This window comes from Lipotes vexillifer, unplaced genomic scaffold, assembly GCF_000442215.2.
Source record: "Lipotes vexillifer unplaced genomic scaffold, Lipotes_vexillifer_v1.1 scaffold39, whole genome shotgun sequence".
In the NCBI taxonomy this organism is placed as follows: Eukaryota; Metazoa; Chordata; class Mammalia; order Artiodactyla; family Lipotidae; genus Lipotes; species Lipotes vexillifer.
The window spans coordinates 4,235,574-4,250,975 of record NW_006787038.1 but is presented as its reverse complement, the minus strand read 5'-3'; the positions used below and the strand labels follow the sequence as shown (position 1 = coordinate 4,250,975).

General features: G+C 38.7%; 1 protein-coding gene across 1 annotated transcript in view; it reads left to right on the top strand.

Moving 5' to 3' along the window:
• SPTLC2 (serine palmitoyltransferase long chain base subunit 2) overlaps nt 1–15,402 on the top strand; it is a 112,254-nt gene that overhangs the window by 30,069 nt on the left and 66,783 nt on the right. The window contains exons 3-6 of the mRNA XM_007459778.1: nt 8,206–8,360; nt 10,336–10,484; nt 12,575–12,699; nt 14,155–14,248. Of these exons, the coding sequence (XP_007459840.1) occupies nt 8,206–8,360; nt 10,336–10,484; nt 12,575–12,699; nt 14,155–14,248 (523 nt within the window). The remainder of the gene's footprint in view (nt 1–8,205; nt 8,361–10,335; nt 10,485–12,574; nt 12,700–14,154; nt 14,249–15,402) is intronic.

Sequence of the window (15,402 nt, the reverse complement as noted above, 5' to 3'; positions counted from 1 at the left end):
TCCTGCTGAGGGGATAGAAGTGTACGCAAAGGCATGAAGAATGTTTGGGAGAACCTGGAAAGTGAATGTATGAGAAATTGTGTTTTGAATGTTTGGTAGGCAATGAGGAGTCATGGGCATTTTTGAGCAGGGGAGTGACTAGAGAGTTTGCACAGCTGGTGCTGTCTCAAAGTGTGATGAACGAATGAGTGAACCGATGGGGATGCATCTGAATTATTTTGTGAATGAGGACATTATCTTTGGAACTTTTTCATGTCTCCAGAGGGTAAATTGACTGTTTAAGTATTGAGGCTGCCTGTGTGTACTTAACTTTGTGTAAAAGAATTGGAGGGGTCTTCCCTGGTGGCACAGTGGTTAAGAATCTGCCCGCCAGATGAATGGGTAAAGAAGATGTGGCATATATGTACAATGGAATATTACTCAGCCATAAAAAGAAACGAAATTGAGTTATTTGTAGTGAAGTGGATAGACCAAGAGTCTGTCATACAGAGTGAAGTAAGTCACAGAAAAACAAATACCGTATGCTAACACATACATATGGAATATATATTAAAAAAATGTACTGATGAACCTAGTTGCGGGGCAGGAATAAAGACATAGACATAGAAAATGGACTTGAGGACATGGGGTGGGAGGACGAAGCTGGGGCGAAATGAGAGTAGCATCCACATATATACACTACCGAATGTAAAATAGTTGGCTGGTGGGAAGCAGCAGCATAGCACAAGGAGATTGGCGCGGTTCTTTGAGATGACCTAGAGGGGTGGGATAGGGAGAATGGGAGGGAGGCTCAGGAGGGAGGGAATGTGGGGACGTGTGTATGCACGTGGCTGATTCGCTTTGTTGTGCAACAGAGGCTAGCACAGTACTGTGAAACAATTATACTCCAATAAAGATCTATTTTAAAGAAAAAAAAAAGAAGAAGAATCCACCTGCCAATGCAGGGAACACGGGTTTGATCCCTGGTCCGGGAAGATCCCACATGCTGTGGAGCACCTAAGCTCGTGCGCCACAACTACTGAGCCTGTGCTCTAGAGCCCGTGGGCCACAACTGCTAAGCCTATGTGCCACAACTACTGAAGCCCATGAGCCTAGAGCCCATGCTCTGCAACGAAGAGTAGCCCCGCTCGCCGCTACTAGAGAAAAGACAGCATGCAGTAACGAAGACCCAACACAGCCAAAAATAAATTACTTAAAGTAAATTAAAAAAAAAAAGAATTGGAACACGTGAATTTTCTCCTTAAGTAGTTTCTAATTTTGTTGAGGGAACATAAACTCTTCAAAATTATGGGCCTTTGCAAAGCACTATGCAGGTAAATAGTACTTGAATTGTATGCAGATGTAGAACAAAAAAGTAAACTGAGTAGCATAGAGTTAATCAGGAAATAATTCTTTTTTAAAAAAATTAATTAATTTTAATTTTTGGCTGTGTTGGGTCTTTGCTGCTGCGTGTGGGCTTTCTCTAGTTGCAGCGAGTGGGAGCTACTCTTTGTTGTGGTGCACGGGCTTCTCATTGCAGCGGTTTCTCTTGTTGTGGAGCACGGGCTCCAGGTTTACGGGCTTCAGTAGTCGTGACACACGGGCTCAGTAGTTGTGGCTCTTGGGCTCTAGAGCACAGGCTCAGTAGTTGTGGCGCACGGGCTTAGTTGCTCCGTGGCATGTGGGATCTTCCCGGACTAGGGCTCGAACCTGTGTCCCCTGCATTGGAAGGTGGATTCTTAACCACTGTGCCACCAGGGAAGTCCCCAGGAAATAATTCTTGAAAGAAGTAATAGGAGGAAATATGTAGGATGCAGGGGGACATTTGCCTCTAGAGTTTGTTTAGGGGAGGACTGTACTAGTTTATTCAAATTCATTTTAGTAGGATTTTCACAGTAGATAATATTAGCGGTTAAAACAGCTGAATTCTGCCATTTTCTTATAAAAATTCAGCTATTAGAAGGGAAGGAAGGCTCATTTAGCGTTATGGCAGATCGTGTTTGTTTTCTGATGCTGGTTTAGATGTAGTGAGAGGGATAGGCCACTTTTTAAGTGTTACACTGGGAAGAGGTGAGGGAAAGTGCTTGCTTAGGATCATAAAATGCAAATATAATGTTGCTACTTTCTCATTTCTCTGAGTGAGTAGTGTTCATAACCACATCCTTATTTTCTCCCTCATTCCATTACAAAAGAAAAGCCTGTTTAAACTGTTTATGCAAGTTCTTCATATGTTGCTTTGGGTAGAAATGAACCACATGGTCATGCTAATAAAGACGAGTTAGCATAAATGTGTTCTATTTTATATAAATTGCTAAAATTATTGGAATTCTTTACTGCTTGATCTTCTGCTGTTGGTGGTGTTTTGGATAAAAATGTTTTCTCTCAGTCTGGTTTCTTTTTTGTGTGAGGTGAGGCTAGTAGTTCAGAAACATGTATGTGATAGGTATAGTAAAAGCTTGAATTAATAAAAATGTTCTAGTATCTAGATAGGAAATACCTAGAAATCTAAGGAGTAAATTGTGGTAGGTAGTTACCACACACTTACTAAACTTTAACATTTGCCTCTACAGTTCATGATCATATATTCAGAAATGGGAGGGATAGGATACTGGGAAGGGACATTATATGTCTATATCCTGATATATTTTAATTTTCAAGATACAAAAGAATTAAAATACATTAATTGAAATTCCTGGAAGGATTTATTCTTGACCTCCTTCAAAAAGTAGCTTACTAAGAATATTCTGATAATTGTCACTTTAGCAGTATCTTTGGCAACAATGAGTATAGTTGCTTGATATATTAAGCTGGGGGATTATCAATTGGTTTGTCTTTTTTAGTTCTGTGGGTTTAAAAAGAGCTCTACTTTCCATAGTTTTGTGGTAAGTGTGGAGCCCAGGACAGCAGTCAAGCAGTCACCTTTTTTTTGGGCCGCACTGTGCCACTTGCAGGATCTCACTTCCCTGACCAGGGGTCTAATCCATGCCCCCTGCAGTGGAAGCACAGAGTCCTAACCCCCGGACTGCCAGGGAATTCCCTACTTAATTTTTTTTTAAATAGCTTTATTGAGCTATAATTTATGTACCATAAAGTTCACCTGTTTAAAATGTACAGTTGAATGATTTTTATTACTATTTACAGAAAGTGTACAGCCAACACCATAAGCTAATTTTATAACGTTTTAATTATCTGAAGAAGAAACCCCATACCCATTAACAATCACCCCTTCCTCCTGCACCCCACGATAGGCAACCACTAATCTACTTTCTGTCTCAAGACATTTCATATAAATGGGATCATACAATGTGTGATCTTTTGTGTCTGGCTTCTATCACTTGGAATGTTTTTGAAGTTCATCCATGTTGTGGTATATTTTGGTAATTCATTTTTTTATTGCTGAATCATATTCCATTGTATAGAGCAGTCATCTATTTCCTCTTGGGATTTCTCACTGAAAAGCTATATCCAAAATAAACCCTTTTAAAGAGTTTTATTGTACATTATTACTGTGTGTGTGAATGTGTGTGTGTGTGAATGTGTGCTTCTTTGTGTGCTTGCACATACACACATGCTCGCTGTAGGCCGACCATAGGAGAGGGGTGGGAAGGCCAATAGTCCAATGGTCTTAACGTGCTTTGAATGCCGTAGAAAGTTATTTCAGATTGACTTAGTAGCAGCACAGAATGGGAGGCATTGTGGCTAGGGTTAGGAGCATAGACTCTGGAATTAAAAGACCTGGATCAGTTCCTGGCACTGCTTCTGGCCAGGTCTCTAGGTGGGAAAGCCATTTTGCCTTTCTGAAAATGGGAGTAATAGCTTCTGTAAGAGAGTTCAGGGATACTTAAGAGAAAATATATGTGAAGCCCTTGGCAACACATATCATAAGTACTCAGTAATAGGGAACTCCTGTTTCTATTGATGTGATTATTCATCATATTTATCCTCATCATATAAAAGTATCTGGGCATGCATCTATGTTGGCCTGAATTGTCTTAACGAACATGGCCAATTTTTATAAAGTCAACTTCTGAAAGTGGTAGCACCCAACCTTTTTCCCCTGTGATTTTTTTTTTGAAATTAGCTTTCAGAACTCATTTATGTGCAGAGGTTAATATGGTGCCTAAATATGTAAATACCAGAATAATACTTGTGTTACTGAACCAGGTCTGTTTGCCCAAGATGCCGCAAGCCAAACACTGAGACTCGGGTTGGTTTACAGCCAAGAGTTTATTCATAAGGCAGCCAAGCGAGGAGATGGAAGAACAAGTCTCAGGTCCACCTCCCTGAAGGCAAGGAGGTTGGGGTATTTATGGGATAAGCAAGAGTGGTCTTAGGCATAGAGAAAGGTGATTCAAGGCAGAGAAAAGATGAGGTAATCCTTGTTCTGCACAGGCACATTTGGGTTACATGCTTCTTCGTATTCAAACTAGAGTTGCTTAGCTTGGTCTGAGGGTAGAGTTTTCTGGCCCTCTGATGTTAAAAGGCCATTTACTGAACATCTGTGCAGCCCCAGTTTTAGGGTCAGTGGTCCCAAGCAGCCCCCAGCCAGCTTACACTGGGCAGGAGCAGACTCCAAGTTCCTTTAAAACAACTGGGGCTGTGTGAAAACTGGGAAGGCCTGCAGTTATAGAAGAGGCAAAAAGAGAAAGAAAAAAACTAAGGTGAACTTAATCAATGAAAGCAGTTTACGAGCAAAGGGTTTTTAACAAGCTGTTCCCTTATCTTTTGTTCTGTAAGACAAGTTCAAGACTTTCTCTTAGTTATCAACTTCTGTTAACTCTTTGGGGCACAGTTTCACTTGTCAGGATCATCCTGTATTTTTCCAAAAGGTTCACAGTCCCATATCTACAATCAAAACTCTAAAATATCTGAAAACCAAAAGTTTTTTTTTAACACATTTGGTGGTAAAACCTGACCTGAACAGATGTGTTGCTCTTTACAGCTCTTTTTTATCCCACTTGGTATGAACAGTCATAGCTTTACTGCAGATATATTAAAGTGTTGGGTTTTGGGGTGCTGCAGATCCCACTGGTTATATATTAATAGATTACCCTGTGATCTTAAGGCCTGTATAGAGGGAAGAATAGGTGCCTATTTATTTTAAACAATATATAGGATGTTTTCTACAAGACTTACCTCAAATAGGCTTAAATAATAAAGGATATTTATTGGGTAATTAAGATGACCCCAGACTACTTTGGGTAAGGTCTTCACTGATCCCTAATTAACAAATCCATGAATTTCAATTTTACCTTTCAGGCCAGTAGTAGAAGTCACTTAACTTGTGAGTACCTGAAGCCCAACAATCCAAGGTGGTCTCAGCTAGGTTTTATTTCTGCTTATCATGGATATGTGCTGGTGTATGGGGTTTGTAAAGATCTTCAGAGGTGTCCTTGAGGAGGGTATCCGTAAGGCTGTTTGAACTTGACTCTATCATTGCCACTCATCTACCACTTAGGCTGTCTCCGGGCAAGCGTCCCTCTACAGTACTTGTTATATTGTGTTGTAACTTTATCTGTGTGCCTCTCCACTACATTAAGAGATCCTTCAGTGTGTAGAGGTTGTGTCTTAACTCATTTTTATCCCCAGTGCCTTGCTTAGTGCCTGGAAAGTACTGCTCAGTAAATGTTGGTTCAGTGCCTGAACAAATGAGTATTAGGTTGGCCCTGACTAAAGTCATTTCACAGTGACTAAACTGAGGAGGAAGAAGAGGGGGAGGGGGATGTGGAGCAGGCTGGGGTGTGGGGTGTCATTGTTTGCAGAGAGAACTGTCCTGTCCTTAATGTATCCCAAGTCTAGCAATGAATCACACATATATTGAGTGTCCAATAAAAGATTTGAAAGAATGAATGAAAAGATAAGTCCTCTAGTTTACCCCTAGTCCTAAAATATTTAAAGTGTAAAGTGTATATGTTTTTAGAAACAGACGTTCTTATTGCCTAGAACTAGAACCTCAAATCGTGGTCCCCTTCCATCCCCTTTCTTACTTCATCGCAAGGCTGCAGCGAGTTTGGTTAGCATCCCTTCAGATCTCTACCGAACCTTCTAACTGCAGTCAAAGCTGCTACCTGGGCCACAAGTCCCCGTCTTCTACCATCTGTCTCACCTGCTTTGGGTCTCTAACATCCCTCACTGTGACAACTTCCTCACTGTGCAAGCCTGTTCCCTTCTCAGGGACTTAGTCGTTCTCTCCTTGTAAGGAGAGGCAGAGCTCTGTGATCTTGGCGGTCTCTCTGTTCAGATCAGAGCCCATCCCTGCCCTCCTAACCTCAGACAGCTCTGTCACAGGTTACCCAAAGCTCACCTCATTCTGGTCTGCAGCCCTTTTCTCTTTGGGGTTTAGTAACCCTCCTGGTAGATAGGACCAGACTCTAAGTTTTTTCTGATATTTATATACTAAAAGCAAAAAGTACTGCGTTTTGTCGCTAATAAAAATTTGTCCATGATGAAGTATTTCTCTCAAGTATTTGAGTTAATACCTTTAACATTGATGTGCAGTTTTAGGAAGTTGTAAAGAAATGAGATCAAGAAGAGTTAGTACTGTTTACCCATTGAAAAGGACTGGAGACTGGTTTTTTGTTTTTTCCTTTGTGAAATAAATGCATGGTGAATAATAGTTAAAGGAAAGTCCTTAATTAGAATTTGGGTGTCTCTGTTCCAGTTTTAATTGATCCAGTATGTTGAAAGAAAAGACTATCAAATGGGACATAGTATTTAAGTAATACATTTCCAATTGTGACAGACACATTATTTATGGATATTTTCTCTTTAGGAAATGTAAATGTTAGAACCAATTGCAGGAGAGATGGTATCAGCTACCACAAATTCCTGAGTTCTTTGTGACTCTGCTTAGCTTTATTTAAGGAGATTTTTATCTACTGTGAGGCTTATTTAGTAGGCGCTTTTAGAGTCCAATGTCATAGAAGGTTAATTTTAAACTTTTATGTAGAGCCTTCTTTAGCAATGAAAATCTTTTACAGAATAAGGCTTAAACTTTTAATGTTTTTGGCTAGCTTATTTAAAAGATGAATTTAGATTGGCACCAAGCCAGATCTGAGGGCTAGAAGCTCAGCGATTTGCTGGCTATCATAAAGCTGTAGTACAGTTTTCTTTTTGTTTGGTTTACTCTTTACCTTCAAGTAGACCTCATGTGGTCTGGTCACTGTGTTCTGAGCAGAACATTATGCATTAATTAAAGCTCCACTGTGACTTAATTTTTACAGACTTAAATTTTAGCATAACTTAATTTCAGGGAGGAAAGGAGAGCTTTAAATCCCTGATCATGAAAATTCATTTTGAGATTTTTTTTTTTAATTATTTTTTGGCTGCACTGGGTCTTCGTTGCTGCGCGCGGTCTTTTTCTAGTTGAGGCAAGTGGGGGCTACTCTTCCTTGCGGTGCGCGGACTTCTCATTGTGGTGGCTTCTCTTGTTGCGGAGCATGGGCTCTAGGTGTGTGGGCTTCAGTAGTTGTGGTTCATGGGCTCTAGAGTGCAGGCTCAGTAGTTGCGGCGCACAGGCTTAGTTGCTCCGCGTTATGTGGGATCTTCCCGGACCAGGGATTGAACCCGTGTCCCCTGCATTGGCAGGCGGATTCTTAACCACTGCGCCACCAGGGAAGTCCCATTTTGAGATTTTTTAAAAACGCCCATCCAAGGAAAGAAACCTCAAGTAGGTGTCTTTCTATAACCTACCTTTTAGTGTTTCTTGTTTATAATTTTTCTTTGGATTTGATTCATTCTGATCCTTGAAAATATGCAGAGGATGATATCTTAATTTTGGAATTATTATTCTTGGTTGAAACTGGAATTATAGGGGTTTTTATGGCATTTCCTCTAATATATTACTGGTGGGGGCGGGGCAGAAGAGCCATGTTTTTAAGGTTTTTAGGAAGGAAAACCATTTAATGACAGAATTGTACAAACCAGGTTTTATTTTTATGAGGCCTGCTTTACTAAGTTAAATTCTTTGGCTCTACTTTTGAGCTGTCAGATAGTTACTTGCAGCCATTTCTTATAGCTCAATGGTGAAAGCTAAGTGAATTTTACCTGATTGAGTTGTTTAAAAATAACATAAGGAATTGATGCCTTTCCAGTGTTTTCCATATCAGTTAATTCTGTATAATTGACGTCTTAGTCTAAAGTGCTCTTGCATTACGAAAAGGGAGGTTGTAAAACTTTTCAAAGGAACTCAGTTTAATTTATAGTATTTTCACCATTTTTTGGCAGGACTTTGTGTCATTGTATCAGGATTTCGAAAACTTCTATACAAGGAACCTCTACATGAGGATTAGAGACAACTGGAATCGGCCCATCTGCAGTGTGCCTGGGGCCAGGGTGGACATCATGGAGAGACAGTCTCATGATTACAACTGGTCGTTCAAGTGAGTTGGGAAATTGTTTCTTGACAACAAAAAAAGAATTTCTTCACTTCAGAAGATATTGTATTGCAATTTGAATATTCTGTCAAAATAGGAGTGGAAGCTGAGAGTACAGTACAGCATGATTAGTGTCCTTTCATTTTGTTCATTGTTACTGAGATTTTTAAAAAAAAATAAATTTATGTATTTATTTAATTTTGGCTGCGTTGGGTCTTCGTTGTTGCACGTGGGCTTTCTCTGGTTGCGGTGAGCGGCGGCTACTCTTTGTGGCAGTGCGCAGGCTTCTCACTGTGGTGGCTTCTCTTGTTGTGGAGCATGGGCTCTAGGTGGCTTCAGTAATTGTGGCGCGAGGGCTCAGTAGTTGTGGCTCACGGGCTCTAGAGTGCAGGCTCAGTAGTTGTGGTGCACGGGCTTAGTTGCTCCGCGTCATGTGGAATCTTCCCGGACCAGGGCTTGAACCCATGTCCCCTGCGTTGGCAGGCAGATTCTTAACCACTGTGCTACCAGGGAAGTCCTGAGATTTTTTTAAATGCATTTTGCTACTACATTTGTCACTGTGTTGGATTATAGTTGAAAACAAAATTTGACTTATTAAAAAAACTCACACAAAGAAAAAACATCCTTTCTGTTATGCCATTTACCAGAATCAGTTATCTGGATTTATTTATGGATATTTTGATTTCTCAAATGATTCAAGGAGTATTTTTACTTAAATGGATTGTATTGTTTAGAAAACTTTTTATATTCGTAAGATTTTGTTTTGTTTATATTGTACAGGCATTACATGGTTATATGGTCATTATTTTTTTAAAAAGACAAGTAATACAAATAAACTGAAGGTCCCTATGACAGCTAACCACTATCCTTTTTCAAATCCACTTCGCCTCAAATCCTCACTTCCCAGAGGTGACCATTGTTATCAGTTTATTGTATATTATTCCTCCATATGTTTTCTATGGCGTGTGTGTATATATATATATATATATATATATATATATATATAGTGTACTACTGGGGTTGCCCACAGGTAGTTTTTGATTTACAAAAATGGGATCATACTATGAAAATTATTTTATATCTCGCTTTTTTTACTTGCTAACATACCGGTAACAGCATCCTTCTTGTGTACGTTCACAGCAAGCTCACTATTTGTAGTGGCTGCTTAGTGTTCTACAGTATAGATACATATAATGTAGAGTAGATTGGGCTACGTCATCCTGTGTTAAAAACCCCCAAAACCTCAGCGTTGAGACAGAAGCAGTTTATTTCTTGTCCCTACTTCATGTCCATCTTAGATCGGTGGAGCCTCTGAACCATGTTGTCCTCACTTGGGGTCCCAGGCTGACTGAGCTTCCACCATGTCGAAAGTCACTGGTCTGTGTGCCTGGGAAAGGGACACAGTAGACAAATTGTGTAGTGACTCGTAAAGGATCCTTAAGTGTATATCCTTTTATATGTGTGTAGGAATTGCTGAGTCAAAGATATGTATATCTTTTAATAGAGGATTACTGTCAAACTGCCCTCCAAAGAAAGGTACTGACTGATATTCTTATCTACAGCGTATGAGAGTGTCCTGGCCAACACTGGATGTAGTCCATTTTTATTTTTATTTATTTATTTTAAAAAATTTTTAAAAATGTTTTTTGGCTTTGCCTCATGGCTTGCAGGATCTTAGTTCCCTGACCAGGGATTGAACCAGGGCCACAGAAGTGAAAGCGCTGAGTTCTAACCATTGGACTGCCAGGGAATTCCCATGATATGGTCAGTTTTTAAACATCCCTATTGATAAGTAAAAACTGGTATTTTGTTTTAACTTCCGTCTTCCTAATTGGTAGTGAGTTTGAGTTGCTTTTCATCTAGACTATATTCTCTCTACTTCCTATAGATGGTGCTTCCTTTTGTATTATCAATAAGTTTATTATCACATGTATTTGATTTGCTTTTGAGTTTCATGAACTTTTATGCTATTGAAATACAGGTACACAGGGAATGTAATTAAAGATGTTATAAACATGGGTTCCTACAACTATCTTGGGTTTGCACGGAATACTGGACCATGTCAAGAGGCAGCTGCCAAAGTCCTGGAGGAATATGGAGTTGGAGTGTGCAGCACTCGGCAGGAAATTGGTAAGTGTAGGTTCTGTTTGGCCAGCTGATGTTCTTATTCTTGACTTTTTTACTCAGGAGGGAATAATACTGAGATAGAGCTAGAATACTGTATAGAGCATCCAAATACATACTTTCCCATGTAGTTTAGATCAGGTAAAAAGAATGCTTTATTTTTCTGAAGTGATGGATGATTTTAATGCTTTCAGTGTGTTTTGAGATATATTTACCTTTTCCATTATGTTATACTTACAGAACATCTCTAGAAAAGTTCCATTAAGTATTTGTTTCATTTATAACTTTAATGTTGACTTTATTGGCTTTTGCAAATGATAGTGGCTGAGAGTACTGCTTACTAGTACTGAGCTCATGGGCATATGAGCATTAATCTGCTTCCATACTGGTAAATTGGGGCTAATAATAATTCCTACACTATAGGGGTGTTTCAAGAATTAAGTAAGCTAATTCATGTAAAGTGCTTGTAACATGGTAAACCCTCAATAAACATTAACTCTTTTATTATTATTACAAGTCTATAAAATGTGAAAGTGAACAGATTTCTACAAAGAGATTTATTTAAGTTCAAAGGAGGATTCCTAATTTTTCCATTTTGTTCAAGAGAACTGATAACCATAAAAGTTATAAGGCAACTTTCTGGATGTTTATTACTGTGAATCACCCCAAAACTGAGTAGATTAAAACAAGAATTCATTATTATTTCACGTGGGTCTATCCCCAGTGATGTGGTTAAGGGAGCATTGTGCAGTGACGACATAGAGTAATCATACCTTACATCTTTTTTTAAAGGATACTTTTAAAATTTTATTTATTTACTTTTGGCTGCATTGGGTCTTCGTTGCTGTACACGAGCTTGCTCTAGTTGTGGTGAGCGGGGGCTACTCTTCGCTGCGGTGCGTGGGCTTCTCACTACAGTGGCTTCTCGTGGTGGAGCACAGGCTCTAGGTGTGTGGGCTTCAGTAGTTGTGGCACGTGGGCTCAGTAGTTGTGACTTACGGGGTCTAGAGCGCAGGCTCAGTAGTTGTGGCGCACAGGCTTAGTTGCTCCATGGGATGTGGGATCTTCCCGGGCCAGGGCTTGAACCCGTGTCCCCTGCATTGGCAGGCGGATTGTTAACCACTGTGCCACCAGGGAAGCCCACCTTATGTCTTTACAGCGCTTTATATTGTATAAATTTCTTGAACATCTTATCCCTTCTGACCTTTACAACAATGTCATAGGGTAGATAGAGCAAATATTATTATTGGTATTTAACAGATAAGAAACAGGCCCAGAGAGGATAAATGACTTGCTTAAGCTTTAAGGACACATAGTATCCACGTTCAGCAGTCTTCTTTCTCTGCTTCTTTTCTCTCTGCATGCAGCCATTATCATTAATCAGTGTTGTTCGGTCCTTAAGGATTTGAGCACTTGATGTAAAATTTGAGCATTTGATGTAAAATCATAATACAAAGTGAGGGAAGGTGTTTTTTAACTTGGCTTTTGCTACATAACAGATCATTCCAAAACTTAGTGGCTTAAAACAGAAACATGTACTTATTTGCTTGTAATTCTGTAATTTGGAAAGGACTTGACATTTTATCTCGGCTCCATGTGGAGTTAGGTGGAGCATTATGACCGACGATAGAGTATCCAAGATAGTGTCACTTACATGTCTGGCGCCTCAGCTGAATGGTGAGCCCTGCCCCTTCCTTCCATAGTCCCTCATCCTCCAGAGCCCCTCCCTCCCTGTCCACATGATCTGTCTTTACAACAGGCTAGTTAGACTGTTTTACATGGCAGCTGACTTCAAATGTATAAAAGCAGATGCTGCCAGTCCCCTTAAGGCATAGACTTGGAACCAGCATGTGTGAACAGGAATGGGAAAAATTGTTGGCAACCCTTTTTATAGAAATGCCACCACAGGTGCTGCATCTGATTTTATTCAACTATTGTATTCTTTATGAGCCTTTACTCTTCATAATACTGACTCCTTCATAGACCTTAGTCTGAAAAGGTTATAACACATAGACTGTGATTTCTTTTTATAAAGTAATGAGTAATTCTTAGATTTGAGGTTTGGTGGTATTGACTTCATTAACTTCTTCACACAGGAAACCTGGACAAGCATGAAGAACTAGAGAAGCTTGTGGCAAGTTTCTTGGGAGTGGAAGCTGCTATGACATATGGCATGGGATTTGCAACAAACTCAATGAGCATTCCTGCTCTTGTTAGCAAAGTAAGATTTAGTCTGTCGTTTATGAAAACTCCCTCGTATCTTTTGTTTTGTAAGGCATTCAGGCAAGCCAGAAGCTATTGTAAACTTTAAACATAGTTTACCCAAAGATATTTCTATCATAAAATTTTATATAATTTGTGTATAAGTGTATCCCATGGAGACTTTTATCAGTTGAAGCTTTTTCTCTGGAACCCATGATCTTTTCTCCTTCCATTAGATGGCTCTTGCCTTCTTCGTTTCGTACAGTTGTAAAGGGATTCTCATAAATAAATTCTCATAAAAGAGTAAAATTATGGAAGAAAGGATGTTTAGTTTGGAAATTATTTATCAGGTGGTTTTTTCTAATAGAAAAATATGAAAATATGTAGGCCCCTAATACTTGTTCTCACTGTAATGCATGTTGTTCAGAGATATATGGGCCAATTATGTGTGTGTATATATATATATATATATATATATATATATATATATATAATATAGGTAATAATATAGGTTAAAAGTAATAATATAGGTAAATAATAAGTTAAAAGTAATATATATGTATGTATCTTATTTTCTGTGGGTAGAGTTTGTGAGGGGACAGTGGAAGAGATAAAAGATAAGACACCTTGTAAATCACATTTTAACAGATTGACACTATCAACTTGAAAGGGCCCTCAAGGGCTGGCCCTACACATCTCATTTTAACATTGATATCTAGGCATGGTATATTGAAATATCAGTGTATTAATGAGCAGAAGACCTGACATTTTTTTGGTTGGTTATATGGTCAGATTTAGCTGTGTGACCATGAGCATGTCACAACCTTTCTGAGCCTCAAATTTTCCTTTGTGAAATGAGGTACTTGGACTACGTTAACATACATATATGATTCCTCAAGGAATAGATGGGACAAATAGAAAACAAAAAGCAAGAGAAGAGATTTAAACACAACTGTATTGATATCATATTAAATACGAATGGTTTATATATTACAATTAGAAGATAGAGATTGTCAGACTAGATAAAATTAAATAGGCTTCCACCAGAGACCTACTTTAAATTTAAAGACACAGGGAATTCCCGGGTCCAGTGATTAGGACTCAGTGCTTTCACTGCTGTGAGCCCAGGTTCAATCCCTATTTGGGTAACTAAGATCCTGCAAGCTACACGGCATGGCCAAAATTTAAAAAAAAAAAAAATTGAAGACACAGGTTAAAAGTAAAAGGATGGGAAAAGTTATAGCATGTAAACAGTAATAATGATTTATATAATATTTTATTATAATATAATAAATTAATAAATATAATATTAATATAATAATATAAACAAAGATTTCAGAGCAAATTGATAACTTTGCCATTGTGCAGGCTTTCCTTAATAAGATATAATTATTAATGATTTTAGCATTTTGTAGTTTGGCTAACTAAACCTTTCCCCCCAGCTTCTTACCTTCCTTTGCTTGTGGTTTTGCAGGGTTGCCTGATTCTGAGTGATGAGCTGAACCATGCATCATTGGTTCTAGGAGCCAGACTCTCAGGAGCAACCATTCGAGTCTTCAAGCACAACAGTGAGTTTGTTATGGAATTTACTGCTGGCTTTAGTGTGTAATATTCTTTGGGTTAGTGGCAGTGTTAACATTAATTACATTAATAGGAAATATAAGTGAAACTGAAGTAGCAACATTTAAAATGTCTTTCTGGTCCAGTCTTTTAAAAGTTATTATCTTTCTCATTGGAATAAAAATAAAGGCTGAAGGAAGCCTTTTGGTACAAAGTAAAAACATTGAAAAAAAAATTGTTCTTTTTTTTTACTTTGAACTTTTTCATCTTCCTTGTTTACAGGTCACTTGTTTAGTATGCATTTGCTAGATGCCTGTGGTATGTCTTGCCATAACATTAGGGGTATTAAGGTGAATAAAGCAAGCTCCCTGATCTCAATGATCTCTGACTGGTTGCTAAAGAGACTATAGGCAAACCAGTAGTTAGAATACAACAGGCGAATACTGAAATGCAGACATGAACAGGTGCTGTGGAAGCACGGAGAAGAGTGGCACTAAGCCAGACCTTTCTCTCTAAATGGAAATATCTTTGTGCATTATTAAAATAATCACAATAAAAATGCATAACTTTCCAAGTTAAAACCCTCATGTAGAGAGGAAAGATTACCAAGCTGTTCACTATCATCATTTACCAAACTGTGTACATGTATAGACAAAAGTCTAAAAGAATATACTCCCAAATGTTAGGTCTGTGCCTCTGGATGGGAGGTTTATGGATGGTAATAACTTTCTTCCTTTTGTCTTTGTTTTGTCTAAAATGTTTTACAGTGAGAAAGATATATACAGTATTTTGTTTTATGTAAATGGGATTTATTAAACACTCTTGTGTGACTTGCTGTTTTCTTGCAACACATCGGGAACTTTGGCAGTACGTGTGACTGTCCTCCTCCCGTAATGCCAGGGTGGCAGGCAGTGCCCTCATTCAGTCCATCCCTCAGTTTGAACATCCAGGTTGTTTCTGAATTTTTCTGCTAGAAACAGTACTACTTAACATTCACATTCTTGCTCACTGGTCTGATTAGTACCTTAGGATAAATTCCCAGCAGTCTTTAGAATGCATGGTTAAAATGGTATAAATTTGCTATGCTTTTCCAGATTGCCTCCAAATATGGTACAAATTTTTACACAACAACGCAACTCAAAAACAGTGACTGTTTCTACTC